Source organism: Somniosus microcephalus, chromosome 11 (genome assembly GCF_052327205.1).
Source record: "Somniosus microcephalus isolate GS21.2 chromosome 11, FLI_Smic_1.0, whole genome shotgun sequence".
Taxonomy (NCBI): Eukaryota; Metazoa; Chordata; class Chondrichthyes; order Squaliformes; family Somniosidae; genus Somniosus; species Somniosus microcephalus.
Window position 1 is genome coordinate 84,636,362 of NC_140997.1, and position 16,510 is coordinate 84,652,871.

At 47.7% G+C, this 16,510-nt stretch overlaps 1 protein-coding gene across 1 annotated transcript in view; it reads right to left on the minus strand.

Moving 5' to 3' along the window:
• ankfn1b (ankyrin repeat and fibronectin type III domain containing 1b) overlaps positions 1-16,510 on the minus strand; it is a 242,534-nt gene that overhangs the window by 154,660 nt on the left and 71,364 nt on the right. The window contains exons 9-10 of the mRNA XM_086000915.1: positions 6,598-6,730; positions 4,973-5,092 (exon numbers count right to left, since the gene is read on the minus strand). Coding sequence (XP_085857041.1) covers positions 4,973-5,092; positions 6,598-6,730 — 253 coding nt within the window. The remainder of the gene's footprint in view (positions 1-4,972; positions 5,093-6,597; positions 6,731-16,510) is intronic.

Below are 16,510 nucleotides of genomic sequence, written 5' to 3' on the forward strand. Positions count from 1 at the left end.
GTTTTCCCGTGCTTGGCGGTCTTCACCCGTCCCCCAACGCCGTCTCCCTTCAGCCCCCGAGTGCGGCCCTTATCAGCGGATGCGATCGATGGCCCGGCTGCGCCCCTCACTTCAAAGTGGCCCGGCCCTTATCTGCCGATCGCTATCGCCCTGTACCTCTCTCTTCCCCCAGTCCTGTCTTCTACTCCGGTTCACAAGCTGATGGAGGCTTCAGGGCCCTAATGCCTGTCACTTCCAGTGGGGTGGTGAGTGGTGGGGTTTGAAACCTCTCTTCAACCGCCGTGGAATAACTGCCGCAGGGTAAGAACCTGACTCGTCGCCAGTGTTAAGTCTGTGAATTATTTAGTTAATTAAAACAGACTAATGAGTAACAATAAAAACAGGTCTTTACTGGTTGGAGGTAGGGACTATACTGAATACAAGATTACTGCACAGTGCTTATATACCGGTGTGTTCACCCCCGGTATTACGTCTACAGCAGCCTGAGAAAGTAGTACATCTCTTAAGGTGGAACAGGCTTAAGCTCTCTTAAGGTGGAACAGGTTACATACACAACAGATTGTTTCAAAAACAGAACCGTAAACAAGTAAATGTAAATGTGTGTTAAAAAACACTGCTAATGAAGCCTGTATTATAACACATCGCAATAGTTGAATTAAATGGTTTTGCTACTCCCTCAAACTTATCTCACATATACCAAACAACTGCTGTAACAATTATATCAAGGTCATCTGGGACACAATTCTGTGAATCATAGAATCATAGAATTATTACAGCACAGTAGGAGGCCATTCGGCCCGTCGAGCCCGTGCTGGCTCTCTGCAAGAGCACTTCAGCTAATCCGTCTCCCTCACCCTTTCTCCGTAGCCCTGCAAATTTATTTCTTTCAGATACTTTTCTAATTCCCTTTTGAAAGCCATGATTGAATCTGCCTCCACCACGCTTTCCGGCAGTGCATTCTAGATCGTAAAAAAGTTTTTCCTCATGTCGCCTTTGGATCTTCTGCCAATCACCTTAAATCTGTGTCCTCTGGTTCTCGACCCTTCTGCCAATGGGAAGAATTTCTCTCTATCTACTCTGTTTAGACCCCTCATGATTTTGAAAGTCTCTGTCAAATCTCTCAAACTTTTCTGCTCTGAGAACAACCCCAGCCTCTCCAGTCTATCCACGTAATTGAAGTCCCTCATCCCTGAAACCATTCTTGTAAATCTTTTCTGCACCCTTTCTAAAGCCTTCACATTCTTCCTAAAGAATCAGAATTATTTTAAAAAACAAATTATTTATGTTTCCTCAACAAAATGTTAGTTCACATCCAGGGCTTGGACAGCACAGGTTAGATGCAGAGTAAAGCTCCCTCTACGCTGTTCCCATCACACACACCAAGGGCATGGACAGCATGTGTTAGATACAGAGTAAAGCTCCCTCTACGCTGGCCCATCAAACACTCCCAGGGCAGGTGCAGCACGGGTTAGATACAGAGTAAAGCTCCCTCTACACTGTCCCATCAAACATTCCCAGGACAGGTGCAGCACGGGTTAGATATAGAGTAAAGCTCCCTCTACACTATCCCATTAAACACTCCCGGGGCAGGTACAGCATGGCTTAGATATAGAGTAAAGCTCCCTCTACGCTGTTCCCATCACACACTCCCAGGACAGGTACAGCATGTGTTAGATACAGAGTAAAGCTTCCTCTACGCTGGCCCATCAAACACTCCCAGGGCAGGTACAGCACGGGTTAGATACAGAGTAAAGCTCCCTCTACGCTGTTCCCATCACACACTCCCAGGACAGGTACAGTATGTGTTAGATACAGAGTAAGGCTCCCTCAACGCTGGCCCATCAAACACTCCCAGGGCAGGTGCAGCATGGCTCAGATATAGAGTAAAGCTCCCTCAACGCTGGCCCATCAAACACTCCCAGGGCAGGTACAGCACGGGTGAGAAACAGAGTAAAGCTCCCTCTAGCGGGAGGGTGTAATTACAGCAGTTTCCATTATAAATGTGGACATAGGAAATATGAAAAATAAGGATAGAATATTTGACTTTGAAATGGAGACTGAATTACATGTACATGCCCTGGTCCAATTATCCCTGAGCCTCTAACTCCACTCACCCTGAGGCCTGCTTGGTTTTGACTCCTTGTATTACAGTATTAAAGTTTTATTTTAAGCAGTGTTTTTTGCAATAGTTTGCACTTAATGAAAGGTTGTACTCAGATCAGTGGAAAGATCTGGTGTGGTAGCAGAGGATTTCTTGGGGCCTATCCAGTAAGTGGTGTGGGTGCTAGAATTGGGCTACAGACCAACCACACCTAGTACTTCACTCGAGAGCCCATTCCTGTATGTGAGCCAGAACAGTGAAAGCCAGCAGGCTGTTCAAACACAGCCAAGCCAAGTCCAGCCCTCACCCAATCTCCATCGGGCTGCAGCAGTCAGGAGAACGGTAGCTGATTTTTATTTTAAGTAGAGAATTATCAATCTCCTTACAACCTGTTCCTAAAAAAGACTTGAATGTGGACGGACACAGGTTTAATTCTGATCTGAGCCGCACGGTGGCATAGTGTTTAGCACTGTTGCCTCACAGCGCCAGAGACCCGGGTTCAAATCCGGCCTCGGGTGACTGTCTGTGTGGAGTTTGCACATTCTCCCCGTGTTTGCGTGGGTTTCCTCCGGGTGCTCCGGTTTCCTCCCACAGTCCAAAGATGTGCGGGCTAGGTTGATTGGCTATGATAAATTGACCCTTAGTGTTAGGGGGATTAAATACACGGGGATAGGGTGGGATATGTGTTGATGTAGGGGTTACGGGGATCGGGTGGGATATGTGTCGGTGCAGGCTCGATGGGCCGAAATGGCCTCTATCTGCACTGTGGGGTTTCTGTGATTCTGTGAGCCACATTGGATGTAGAAAGCTGAGAACTGGCTGCAGTATCTTCCAACAGGGCTGAGGGGAAATCAGGGGAGAGGAAAGAGGTGGGTCTACACAGTCCTTGCAGGAGAAGTGCCGAGTGAGGTGACCCTTGGCTCGGTCTGGGACCACTACTGTTTCTAATTTACATCAATGGCAGGGATTCAGAACCTCAATGCAAAGTGGTGAAATTTACCAATGATCCCAAACTATGAAAGGCAGTGGCATCAGAGGAGGCAGCTGAGAAATTACAGTTGGATAAAATATTTAAGTGGGTAGAACAATGGCAGGTGAACTTTAATGCAGACAAGTGCAAAGTACAGCACAAAGCAAAAAGAAATAGACAGCACACACAACAATAACAGCTTGTATTTGTATAGCGCCTTCAACGTAGTAAAAAGTCCCAAGGTGCTTCACAGCTGTATTAGCAAATAAAATTTGACACCGAGCCACATAAGGAGATATTAGGGCAGATGATCAAAAGGTTTTAAGGAGCGTCTTAAAGGAGGAAAAAAGAGGGAGAGAGGCAGAGAGGTTTAGGGAGGGAATTCCAGAGCTTAGGGCCTTGGCAGCTGAAAGCACGGCCGCCAATGGTGGAGCAATTAAAATCGTGAATGGTCAATTGAGGTTGGCCAGAATTGGAGGAGCGCAGATATCACGGAGGGTTGTAGGGCTAGATGACACCAGGCTCGGTGCCCAGACTCTCTTTGCACCGCCCCTTTAAGGGGCTGCACGGCCCATTCAAAATATCGCGCAATTTTTCCCATTTAAAAGCCAGTGAGACAGCTGTGTGGGAGCTCCAGATGCTGCACGGCCGCGCTGCTTAAAGGGAACATTGCCCCTCATACATTAAAAACACACCTTCCAACAGCTGTCATGTGATCATATACATTCACCACAAACATATTCACTGCAAATAGAAAAGTAAATATAATTTTTTTTTACATATATGTGAGTTTCAAGTGACCTATTACTGAGTTTGCCATGTTGGCAGTCAGTATAAGATACTAACTCTTGTTTTTTGCTCTAGGGTTGATGACATCAGTTGTAATCTATTGCCAGCTACTGTACCTCAGATTATTGAACAGTTTGTTCAGCCCCTCCAGTGCCATACAATTAAAGTTCTTTTTAAGTCTTATCTTTTTGTCTTACTTTTTACTGACCTGTAATAAGCTGAACACAAGAGACAGATAATTTGGTTTCCATGATGCAATCACTGAGCTGTTGAGGCCAGCTTTCAGAGTGCCCAGGAGAACAATGAATGTCGATGAAAACACATCTCTTAGCAGAAACATTTATAGTAAGCAGTGAGAACTTCGCTGACACCTTGAAATGGGACCATTCGATGAATGGCCTTAATATCTGAAGCAATGTTCCAAAACAGGACCTGAATTCCTGCCTAAAATCACAGGCCAGTACTCATCAATTAGTCAACAATCTAACGGTAAGCGAACACCGAGCTTACACTGACCAAAATATGATAGAATTCAGTATTAGGTTTAAGTGGGAGAAGGGTGAGTCACGAACCAAGGTTTTAAATTTAAGTAAGGCTGACTTTGGAGGGATGAGGCAGGGATTGACCACAATAGACTGGGCAGAACCATTAATAGGTTAAAATGCAGGTGAACTGTGGGAGGTGTTCAAGGAGTATTCCGTAGAATACAAGACCTGTACATACCCCTAAAGGACAAGAGCTCTACTTGTGTAATTAAACAACCTTGGTCAACAAAAGAGGGGAGAGATAAAATAAAACTAAAAGAAAGGGCTTCCATGAATCCCATATATTGTGCATGCTGGTCACTACACCCACCTCCCGCAGCTCACATAACCACTGAACACTTTTTAACTGCATCTGTGACAAAACATGGAGTGGAGTCTGTTACAATGAATGGGATAGACATCACAAAACATGGAGTGGAGTCTGTTACAATGAATGGGATAGACATCACAAAACATGGAGTGGAGTCTGTTACAATGAATGGGATAGACATCGCAAAACATGGAGTGGGGCATCTCTAATTTATATAAATTCAGTTCAAAGAATTTAGAGGAAACTTTCAGGCTCACCTGCAGTTGAGCAACTGCTACAAGCATCTTATGCCGAGCCTGCAGTACTGATGAGCAGGACGATAAGGAGGGACTCATACACTGACCCAGCCATCGACTGTCTTCCCACATGCACGATACCTGTGTCAGAAAGGAAGTGGAAATCATCAGTGTGCCAACAGACAATGGGAACGATCACATTTCGGCTAACACACTTTGCTGCTAGTTTATACACTTTTCTGATAATCTGAATTCACTCCCGTACCCAAAGGCCCCTGTATCCACCAGTACTTCACCATGGTGTTTCAAGCTGACAATATTCTCTGCAGCCACATTCCAAATTTGGAAGAACAGAATGTAAGATTGTGCTGTTGGGTGTTTATCACAGTTTCAGTAGTCACACCCACCCACCATCACACCACTGAAATCCTGGCCACTGATCTTGTATAATTTTATAATCACAGTGGGATGTAACCCACAACCTCCAAACAACACATCGGTTCCATGCCATGAGCGGGAATTGAGTATTTGTAATTTGTTTAAGAGCTGATATTAATTAAAATATATATAATATAAAAATCTTATGTATTCCTGTCAACTTGTTTTGTTATAAATTCCTATGTCAGCATTTCTAATTGAAAGAGCCTGCATAAACTTGTCACGCTGCAATCACACACTCCGACCAGTGGAGGTGCTGCAGTTCTGGGGGTGTCCATGCTGCTATTAATCTGAGTAGGAAGGATAGCTCCTCAGGGAAATGACACAGCTATTGAGGAAAACAACTCACAAGCTTGCACCTACACAAAACACGGGGGAAGAGGGTAGAAAACTGAGGACGAGCGCTGACCGATTCACTCTCCCTTCACCCTGAAGGTAAAGGTCAATTGCCCTGGCTGAGATACAACCATAGAATTTTACAGCATAGAGGGAGCTCATTCAGTCCATTGCATCTGTGGTGACTTAGTGAAAGAGCCAGCCACTTTGTTCTATTACCAGACCTTAAATTTTTTTCTTTTTCAAATATTCAATGTTCCCTTTAAAAGCTATTATGGATTCTACTTCCCCACTGTTTCTGGTAAGACATTCCATGTCCTAACAACCCTTTGCTTAAAAAATTCCTCCTGACCTTTCCCTTCATCCTTTTAGTGATGATTTAAAATTTATGCCGTCTAGTTACCAACTCACTGACCAAGTAGGAATAGTTTCTGCCCATTTACCGTGACCAAATCTCTCATGATTGTGAATACCTTTACCAGATCTCTTCTCAATCATCCCCTCTAATAAAACCTAGTTTCTTTAGGCTGTCTTCATAACTAAAGCCTCTCACCTCTTACTGTCTTAATAAATATCTTCTGTACCCTCTCCATGGCCTTGACATGCTTCCAAAAGTAGGGTGCTCAAAACTCCTCACAACTACAGCCTAACCAATCACTATTATAGGTTTGGCACCACCTCTGCTTTTGTAATCCATGTTCCTATTCATAAAAGCTAGGAACCATATGTTAACTCAGCATAGAGCAGTGACCAAACCCAGGAGCTTCTTGGTTCACACAATTCAGTATATTCCATGAACATTTACTCAACTGCAGGAAGCTACATCAAACAGGATCCCATTAATAATCTGGCGGTTCTCTTCATCCCTTTACCTTTGTGAACCAAAGGAAATCTTGCATCAGTGAGCTGGAATATGAATCGTCCATGTCTACCACTGGAATCTGTTCCTCATGTGTCACAATTATGTCATCATCCTTGTAGAATATCGCTGTCAGGTATAATCCTCTGAAAAACAGGACAACACCACCAGTGTTTGTGTAACTTCACTTCGCACTATGGACAGGCGCAAACACAACTTAACAAAATAAATCATAGAATCATTGAAATTTATGGCACAGAAGGAGGCCATTCGGCCAAAGTGTCTGTGCCAGCCGTAAAACAGCTATCCAGCCTAATCCCACTTTCCAGCTCTTGGTCCGTTGCCTTGTAGGTTACGGCACTTCAAGTGCATATCCAAGTACTTTTTAAATGTGATGAGGGTTTCTGCTTCTACCACCCTTTCAGACAGTGAGTTCCAGACCCTCACCACCCTCTGGGTGAAAAAAATTCTCAACACCCCTCTAATCCTTCTATTCCAATTAAATTTCGTTTTCAAAATTTTCATCCTTGCTTTCAAGTCGCTCCATGACCTCGCCCCTCCCTATCTCTGCATTCTTCTCCAGCCCCAGAACCCTCCGAGATATCTCCCCTCAGCCTTCTCTGTTCCAAGGAAAACAACCCCAGCCTATCCAATCTTTCCTCATAGCTAAAATTCTCCAGTCCTGGCAACATCCTCATAAATCTCCTCTGTACCCTCTCCAGTGCAATCACATCTTTCCTGTAATGTGGTGACTCAGTACTCTAGCTGTGGCCTAACTAGTGTTTTATACAGTTCAAGCATAACCTCCCTGTTCTTATATTCTATGCTAATAAAGGCAAGCATCCCATATGCCTTCTTAACCACCTTATCTAGCTGTTCTGCCAACTTGAGGGATCTGTGGACATGCACTCCAAGGTACTTCTGTTCCTCTATGCTTCTCAGTATCCTACCATTTATTGTGTATATTTCCTTGCCCTGTTAGCCCTCCCCAAATGCATCACCCCACACTTCTCCGGATTGAATTCCATTTGCCACTTTTTTGCCCACCTGACCAGTACAATGATATCTTCCTGCAGTCTACAGCTATAGAAACATAGAAACATAGAAGATAGGAACAGGAGTAGGCCATTCGGCCCCTCTAGCCTGCTCCGCCATTCAATGCAATCATGGCTGATCATCCAAGTTCAGTACCCGGTCCCTGCTTTCTCTCCATACCCCTTGGTCCCTTTAGCCTTAAGAAATATATCCAATTCCTTCTTGAATATATTTAATGAATTGGCCTCTACTGCCTTCTGTGGTAGAGAATTCCACAGGTTCATCACTCTCTGGGTGAAGAAATTCCTCCTCATTTCTGTCCTAAAAGGCCTACCCCTTATCCTTAGACTGTGACCCCTGGTTCTGGATTCCACGACCATCGGGGACATCCTCCCTGCATCTAGTCTGTCCAGTCCTGCCAGAATTTAATAAGTTTCAATGAGATCCCCTCTCATTCTTCTAAACTCTAGCGAGTACAAGCCCAATTGACCCAATCTCTCCTCATACGTCATTCCTACCATCCCAGGTATCAGCCTGGTGAATGTTCGCTGAACTCCTTCCATGGCAAGAATATCCTTCCTCAGATAAGGCGACCAAAACTGCACACAATACTCAAGGTGTGGTCTCACCAAGGCCCTGTACAACTGCAGCAAGACATCCTTGTTCTTGTACTCAAACCCTCTCGCTATGAAGGCCAACATACCATTTGCCTTCTTAACCGCCTGCTGCACCTGCATGCTTACCTTCAGCGACTGGTGCACAAGGGCACCCAGGTCTTGTTGCACTTCCCCTTCTCCCAATCTATTGCCATTCAGATAATGATCTGCCTTCCTGTTTTTGACACCAAAGTGGATAACCTCACATTTATCCATGTTATATTGCATCTGCCATGCTTCTGCCCAATCACCCAACCTGTCCAAATCATCCTGTAGTTTCTCGGCATCCTCCTCACAGCACACACGCCCACCCAGCTTTGTGTCATCTGCAAATTTGGAGATATTACATCTAGTTCCCTTGTCTAGATCATTAATATATATTGTGAATAGCTGGGGTCCAAGGGCCGATCCCTGCGGTACCCCACTAGTCACTGCCTGCCACTCGGAAAAAGACCCGTTTATTCCAACTCTTTGCTTCCTATCTGCCAACCAGTTCTCTATCCAAGTCAATACCTTGCCCCCAATCCCATGTGCCTTAACTTTACACGCTAATCTCTTATGTGGGACCTTATCGAAAGCTTTCTGAAAGTCCAAATACACCACATCCACTGGTTCTCCCTTTTCTATTTTACTAGATACATCCTCAAAAAATTCCAGTAGATTACAGAACAGAATCACAGAATTGTTCACAGAATCACAACAGTGCAGATAGAGGCCATTTCGGCCCATCGAGCCTGCACCGACACATATCCCACCCGATCCCCATAACCCCTACACCAACACATATCCCACCCTATCCCTGTAACCCCATGTATTTAATCCCCCTAACACTAAGGGTCAATTTATCATAGCCAATCAACCTAACCCGCACATCTTTGGACTGTGGGAGGAAACCGGAGCACCCGGAGAAAACCCACGCAAACACGGGGAGAATGTGCAAACTCCACACAGACAGTCGCCCGAGGCCGGATTCGAACCCGGGTCTCTGGCGCTGTGAGGCAACAGTGCTAACCACTATGCCACCGTGCTGCCCATATCCCACCCGATTAGTGAAGCATGATTTACCTTTTGTAAATCCATGTTGACTTTGTCCGATCCTGTCACTGTTTTCCAAGTGCTCTGCTATTACATCTTTTATAATGGTGTGGAGATGCCGGAGTTGGACTGGGGTGGACAAATGTAAGAAGTCACACAACACCAGGTTATAGTCCAACAGCTTTATTTGAAATCACAGGTGACGAAGGAGCAGCGCTCCGAAAGCTTGTGATTTCAAATAAAGCTGTTGGACTATAACCTGGTGTTGTGTGACTTCTTACATCTTTTATAATGGACTCTAGCATTTTCCCCACTACCGATGTCAGGCTTACCGGTCTGTAATTCCCCGTTTTCTCTCTACCACCTTTTTTGAATAGTGGGGTAACATTAGCTACCCTCCAATCCATGGGTACTGTTCCAGATTCCATCGAATGTTGGAAGATGATCAGCAATGCATCTACTATTTCTAGGGCCACTTCCTTAAGTACCCTAGAATGTAGATTATCAGGCCCTGGAATTTATCGGCCTTCAATCCCATCAATTTCCTTAACACCATTTCCCTACAAATACTGATTTCATTCAGTTCCTCCCTTTCATCAGACCCTATGTTCCCCGTAATTTCTGGGAGGTTATTTGTGTCCTCTTTTGTGAAGACAGAACCAAAATATGTATTTAATTGGTCAGCCATTTCTTTGTTCCTCGTTATAAATTCCCCTGATTCTGACTGCAAGGGACCTACGCTTGACTTCACCAATCTTTTTCTCTTCACCTATCTATAAAAGCTTTTACAGTCAGTTTTTATGTTCCCTGCAAGCTTACTCTCATATTCTATTTTCCCTTTCTTAATTAATCCCTTTGTCCTCCTTTGTTGAATCCTAAACTACTCCCAATCCTCTGGATTACTGCTTTTTTTGGCCAATTTATATGTCCTCTCCTTGGATTTTATGCTATCCCTAATTTCCCTCGTTAGCCACGGTTGAGTCACCTTTTTTGTTTTATTTTTATGCCAATCTGGGATGAACAAATTCTGTAGTTCATCTATCTTTCTCACTATCTCACTGGCCAATTTTTGTATCATCTGCAAACTTCTTAATCATGCCCCCTACATTGAAGTCTAAGTCATTGATATACACCACAAAAAACAAAAGGACCCAGTACTGAGCCCTGTGGAACCCCACTGGAAACAGTCTTCCAGTCACAAAAACACCCGTCGACCATTACCCTTTGCTTCCTGCCATTGAGCCAATTTTGGATCCAATTTGCCACTTACCCTTTGATCTCATGGGCTTTTAATTTTCTGACAAACCTGCCATGTGGGGCCTAGTCAAAGGCCTTGCTAAAATCCATGCAGACTACATCAAATACACAACACTGATCATTACCTCCTCAAAAAGTTAAATCAATTTTGTCAGACGCGACTTTCCGTTACAAATCCTACTGACTGTCCTTGATTAATCTGTGCCTTTGTAAATGACGATTAATACTGTCCTTAAGATTTTTTTCCAATAATTTGCCCACCACCGAGGTTAAGCTGACTGGCCTGTAATTACTTGGTCTATCCCTTTCTCCCTTTTTAAACAGCAGTACAATGTCAGTAGTCTTCCAGTCCTCTGGCACCATGCCTGGTGCCAGAGAGGATTGAAAAATGATGGTCAGAGCTTCCGTTATTTCTGCCCTCGTTTCTCTTAACACATACATTTCATCCGGGCCTGGTGATTTATCTACTTTCAAAGATGCTAAACCCCTTAATGTTTCCTCTCTCACTATGCTTATCTCATCTAATATTTCACACTCCTCCTCCTTAACTACAATGTCTGCATCGTCCCTCTCTTTCATGAAGACAGACACAAATTGGGCTCGATTTTAACTCAGGTGCGTGGAATTGTCGGGTTCCCCGAATTTGGTGTTTCCCACAAGAATCTAAATGGGTCTGTGAGATTGATGCAATTTTCACTCAATTGGCCAATTGACTTCCAACGTGTGGGAAGCCTTGGCAATTGAGTATTTCCAGTCAGAAAGTCGCAGAATATGACATCATCATTGCTGCTGTTTTTAGGGCCCACAGCAAGCCTTGCTTCTTCTGCAGGCTTCCAAACTTTACCATTAAGATGGCACAGGAGCCTGCAGGAGCAATGGCCGGCGGGAGGGCAAGAGCTGCCCCCAAATTTGATGAGGCTTCACTCCAGGCATTGCTGGATGGTGCTAGGGCCCACAGGGAGGTCCTGTTCCCTTCTTCAGGGAGGAAGAGGCCTCCCAGTCAGACCAAGGCTGTGTGGCTACAGGTGGCTGGTGAAGTCAACTCCTTGGGGCTCACACGGCGCACCTGGATGCAGTGCAGGAAACGATTCCATGACCTTCATCGCACTGGAAAAGTAAGTACTGTATGAAGTTTCCATCACCCTTAATCTGATCCCCATTGCCTTTCCTCACCAGCATTCAGCTTTACATAGAAACATAGAAACAAAGAAGATAGGAGCAGGAGTAGGCCATTCAGCCCCTCGAGCCTGCTCCGCCATTCAATGCGATCATGGCTGATCATCCAAGTTCAGTACCCGGTCCCTGCTTTCTCCCCATACCCCTTGATCCCTTTAGCATTAAGAAATATATCCAACTCCTTCTTGAATATATTTAATGTATTGGCCTCTACTGCCTTCTGTGGTAGAGAATTCCACAGGTTCACCACTCTCTGGGTGAAGAAATTCCTCCTCATTTCTGCCCTAAAAGGCCTACCCCTTATCCTTAGACTGTGACCCCTGGTTCTGGACTCCCCGACCATCGGGAACATCCTCCCTGCATCTAGTCTGTCCAGTCCTGCCAGAATTTTATAAGTTTCAATTTAGCAATCTCTTCCTCCACATCCCACTTGACACTCACATCCATGCACCCTTACCCATTCCCTCTCTCTCTATGCTCACATTCACATAACTATTCCACCATGCAGCCCTCACACTCCCTCTCACTCTGATGCTTTGAACACGACTGACAACACACAGGGAGGGCCCTTGGTCTTGCAACCTCACTCCATCTTTGTCTCCTTCTAAGTATCTATGCTATGCAATCTCTGCACTCACTCCTTCATTCTCACTCAACCTCCACTTGTCTCCCTCATTGCAGGAAAAGAGAGCTCACAACAGGAGAGAGCGAGCCAGGACAGGAGGAGGGCCGCCCTCATTAGCCCAGCTCGCCCCCTGGGAGGAAGCCGTCCTGGAGATTGTTGGGGCTGACATAGATGCGGAAGTTGGGGAAGGAGAGACAGGTGCATCCCCGCAAGCTGGTGACAGAATAGTTTTCCATCTCTCTCATTGGCATTGCATGAGTCGCTGATAATGATTCTGAAGCTACATCATATGGACTTATGATCATCTGCAAAATGCAATGTGCATGAAACCTTGGCATCACATCTCTAACTTTTTCCTTGACTACCCCACAGGACCATCGAGAGCCCCGTCCCCAGTGTGCAAGAGGAAGAGCCTGAGATGCCAGACTCCTCAGAGGGCGCAGTGTCAGCAGAAATAAGTGCACCCAGCACCAGCGCAGACACTCACACCTCGGTGGGACCGCCAGGACATAGAGTAGAGTTGTCACCTGGTGCATCACAGCTCACAAGTGAGCATCATCAAATTGTGGAGACAGGGACAGCAGTGGAGAGTCCTCGTCGGAGGGCGCAGGCCTCTGCAAGCTCGGCTCAGCTGCATGTCGACCCTCTGCCTCTGGGTCCATCCGTAAGATCAGAGGTGATGGAACTCCATGCACAGATGCAGGAGTCTCTGGCAGGTTTTGTCTCTAGGGTCGCTGCGAGTGTGGAGCGAATGGAGGAGTCCATAGCGAACATGAGCAGAGCATTTGTGGAGTCATTGGCGCATGAACGCATCAACACGGAAAGGATGGCTACCTACATGGAAATGATTGCTGCCTCCGTGGTAAGGCTGGCTACGGTAGAGGAGAGGAGGGCTACAGCCATGGAGGAGGTTAGTCGCCAGGGTATGGAAAACATGGTGATGTGGCGGAGCCACTAAAGGACTCTGATCGAATGTATATAATTCCCTTTAACAGTGTGTTAACTACAGCCTGAGTCTGTACCTTTGTATATACTGTTTGCATGTACAGAGCGCGGTCCCTTTAAGAGCGCGGGCAAACGCGATGACGTCACGCTGTTCATCACGTGATCCCCCAACGGCGGGAAAAACGTGATGACGTCATGACGCCGACCACGGGACCGCCCTAGCAGTCCTCGTGGAGCCTCCGAACTGACTAGCCCTGTTTTCGTAGTTCTCGTGTATTGGTTTGTTAAACTCCGTTTGTTTTATATTAAACATCGTTTGTTGATCGCCTGAGTCGACCTCAGTCTCTTGATAGGAACTAGACATTCCTACATTGGTGACCCCGACTTTTGCGAACGGTTTTCGCAGAAGGAACGCAGCATGGAAACAAACGCCATTGCATTGAAGCTACCGCAATTCTGGGAGTAACAAGCGACCTCGTGGTTCGTCCAGGTCGAAGCCCAGTTTGCGCTACGGAACATCGTTGCGGCTCAGGCCCATTACTTTTACGTGGTCTCCGCACTCGACAGCTCCACCGCCTCGCGGGTCGTCAGCCTGCTCGAAAACCCCCCGGACGACCGCAAGTATGAAGCGATCAAGGCGCGGTTATTACAGGTCTTCGGGCTCACGAAGTCGGAGCGCGCCCACCGACTGCTCGCTATGCCTGGCCTCAGGGACTCCAAGCCGTCTGAACTCAGGAGCCAAATGCTCATGCTCCTTGGCTCCGAACCGCAATGCTTCCTCTTCAGGGAGCTATTCCTCAGTCAGCTACCGGAGCAAGCCCAGGCTGCCCTGGCCCGGTCCGAAGTCACAGATTGCGCAGCGCTTGCTGCTGAAGCGGATAAGGTTTTCGCGGTGACGCAGCAAAACTGCACTGCCACGAGGTGCCCATCCCCCACGGACGCCGCCCCAGCCCCTCAGCCTGCGGGGCTGTGCTTCTACCACGCATGGTTTGGCGTGAAAGCCAGATGTTGCCGCCCTCCCTGCAGCTTCTCTCCCAAAAAAAAACATCCCCTGCAACCCTGGCGAAGGAAGAGCGGGTCTGACGGGTGCCCCGCGGCTGCGATGGCCATCGGAAATTCTGGCAAGTTGTTGTTCATCACCAATTCCATCTCTGGTCGGCGATTCCTGTGCGACACCGGCGCACAGTGCAGCATTATTCCCGCGTTAGCTATGGATGTTCAATCTGGGAGGCATGGTATCTCACTCGAGGTGGCTAATGGCAGTGCTATCCGGTCCTTCGGCAAATGGCGGGTCCAGGTGTGCTTCGGCGGCCAGCGATTTGTGTGGGAATTTGTTACGGCCAGGGTTTCATAAGCCATCCTCGGCGCGGATTTCCTGTGCGCCAACGGCCTCCTGGTCGATGTGCGGAACCGGCGGCTGGTCAACGCGGCCACGTTTAACTCCATTCCCTGTCACCGGGGCAACACCATGTCGCGCGCCGTCTCCTGCGCTTTCCCAACTCCGGACGATTTCGCTCACCTGCTTGGGGAATTTCTGGACCTGACCAGGCCCACGTTCTCCTCTACGGCCACGAAGCATGGTGTTGAACACCACATCACCACCACCGGCCCCCCGGTCCACGCGCGGGCCCGGCACCTCGAACCCGGCAAACTGGCGGTCGCGAAGGCGGAGTTCGCTACAATGGAACACCTGGGAATAATTCGCCGGTCCAATAGTCCCTGGTCTTCGCCTCTCCACCTTGTACCGAAACCTGGTGGCGGATGGTGGCCATGCGGCGACTATCGACGGCTTAACGATGCCACCACTCCTGATCGATACCCGATCCCCCACATTCAGGATTTCTCTGCCCATTTGGCTAGGAACACCATTTTTTCAAAGGTGGATCTGGTCCGAGGCTACCACCAGGTCCAGATACACCCGCAGGATGTGCAGAAGACTGCAGTCATCACCCCATTCGGCCTGTTTGAATTTCTGAGGATGCCTTTTGGTTTGAAGAACGCTGCCCAGGCCTTCCAGCGTCTCATGGACTCTGTGCTGCGGGACCTCGACTTCATTTTCGTCTATTTAGACGACATCCTCATGGCCAGTTGGAGCAAGGAGGAACACATTGCGCACCTGCGCACCCTTTTTCGTCACCTCAGCCTACACAGCCTGATTCTCAATCCAGCCAAGTGTCAGTTTGGTCTACCGCCCATGGATTTCTTGGGCCATCGCATTGCACCGGAGGGAGCAGTGCCTTTGCAAACAAAGGTAGAGGCGGTGACGTCCTTTCCGCGCCCACAGACTGTCAAGGCCCTGCAGGAGTTCCTCGGGATGGTAAATTTTTATCACCGCTTTGTGCCCAAGGCAGCTCTGCTCATGCAGCCCCTGTACGAGGCCCTCAAGGGCAAGTCTGGCAAGGATCCGGTTAGCTGGACAGTCGACATGGACCGGGCGTTCGTTGAAACAAAAGGCGGCCTCGCCAACGCCACCATGCTGGCGCACCCGCTACCAGGTGCCACCATCGCCCTCACCACCGACGTGTCAGACTACGCCATCGGTGCAGTGCAAGAACAGTGGGTCCATGGTACGTGGCAACCGCTGGCGTTCTTCAGCCGTCAACTACGGCGCAACGAGTGGAAATACAGTACCTTTGACTGGGAGTTGCTAGCTCTTTTCCTGGCCATCCGCCATTTCCGGTTCTTGCTGGAAGGACGTACTTTTACTGCTTTCGTAGACCATAAGCCCCTAACGTTCGCTATGGCCAAGACCGCCGAACCGTGGTCAGCCCGACAACAACGTCAACTTACGTTTATTTCTGAGTTCACGACGGACATTCAGCACGTGGCCGGTAAAGACAACCTGGTGGCAGATTGCCTCTCCCGCGTGACCGTTCATGCAGTCCAGCTCGGAATCGACTACGCCCTCATGGCTGCGGATCAAGCCTCGGATCCGGAGGTACAAGCTTACCGAACCAGCCCCTCTAGCCTCCAAGCGGCCGACGTCAAATTCCATGCCGCGGGCACCACGCTACTGTGTGATGTCTCCGTAGGAGATCCTCGCCCTATTGTGCTGGTTGCCTGGCTCCGAAAAGTGTTTGATGCCATACACGGGTTGTCACATCCTGGCATGAAGGCCTTGCAATGGCTGATGTCGTCCAAATTCATGTGGCGGGGCATGCACATGGATGTCTGCGACTGGGCCAACACCTGCGTGG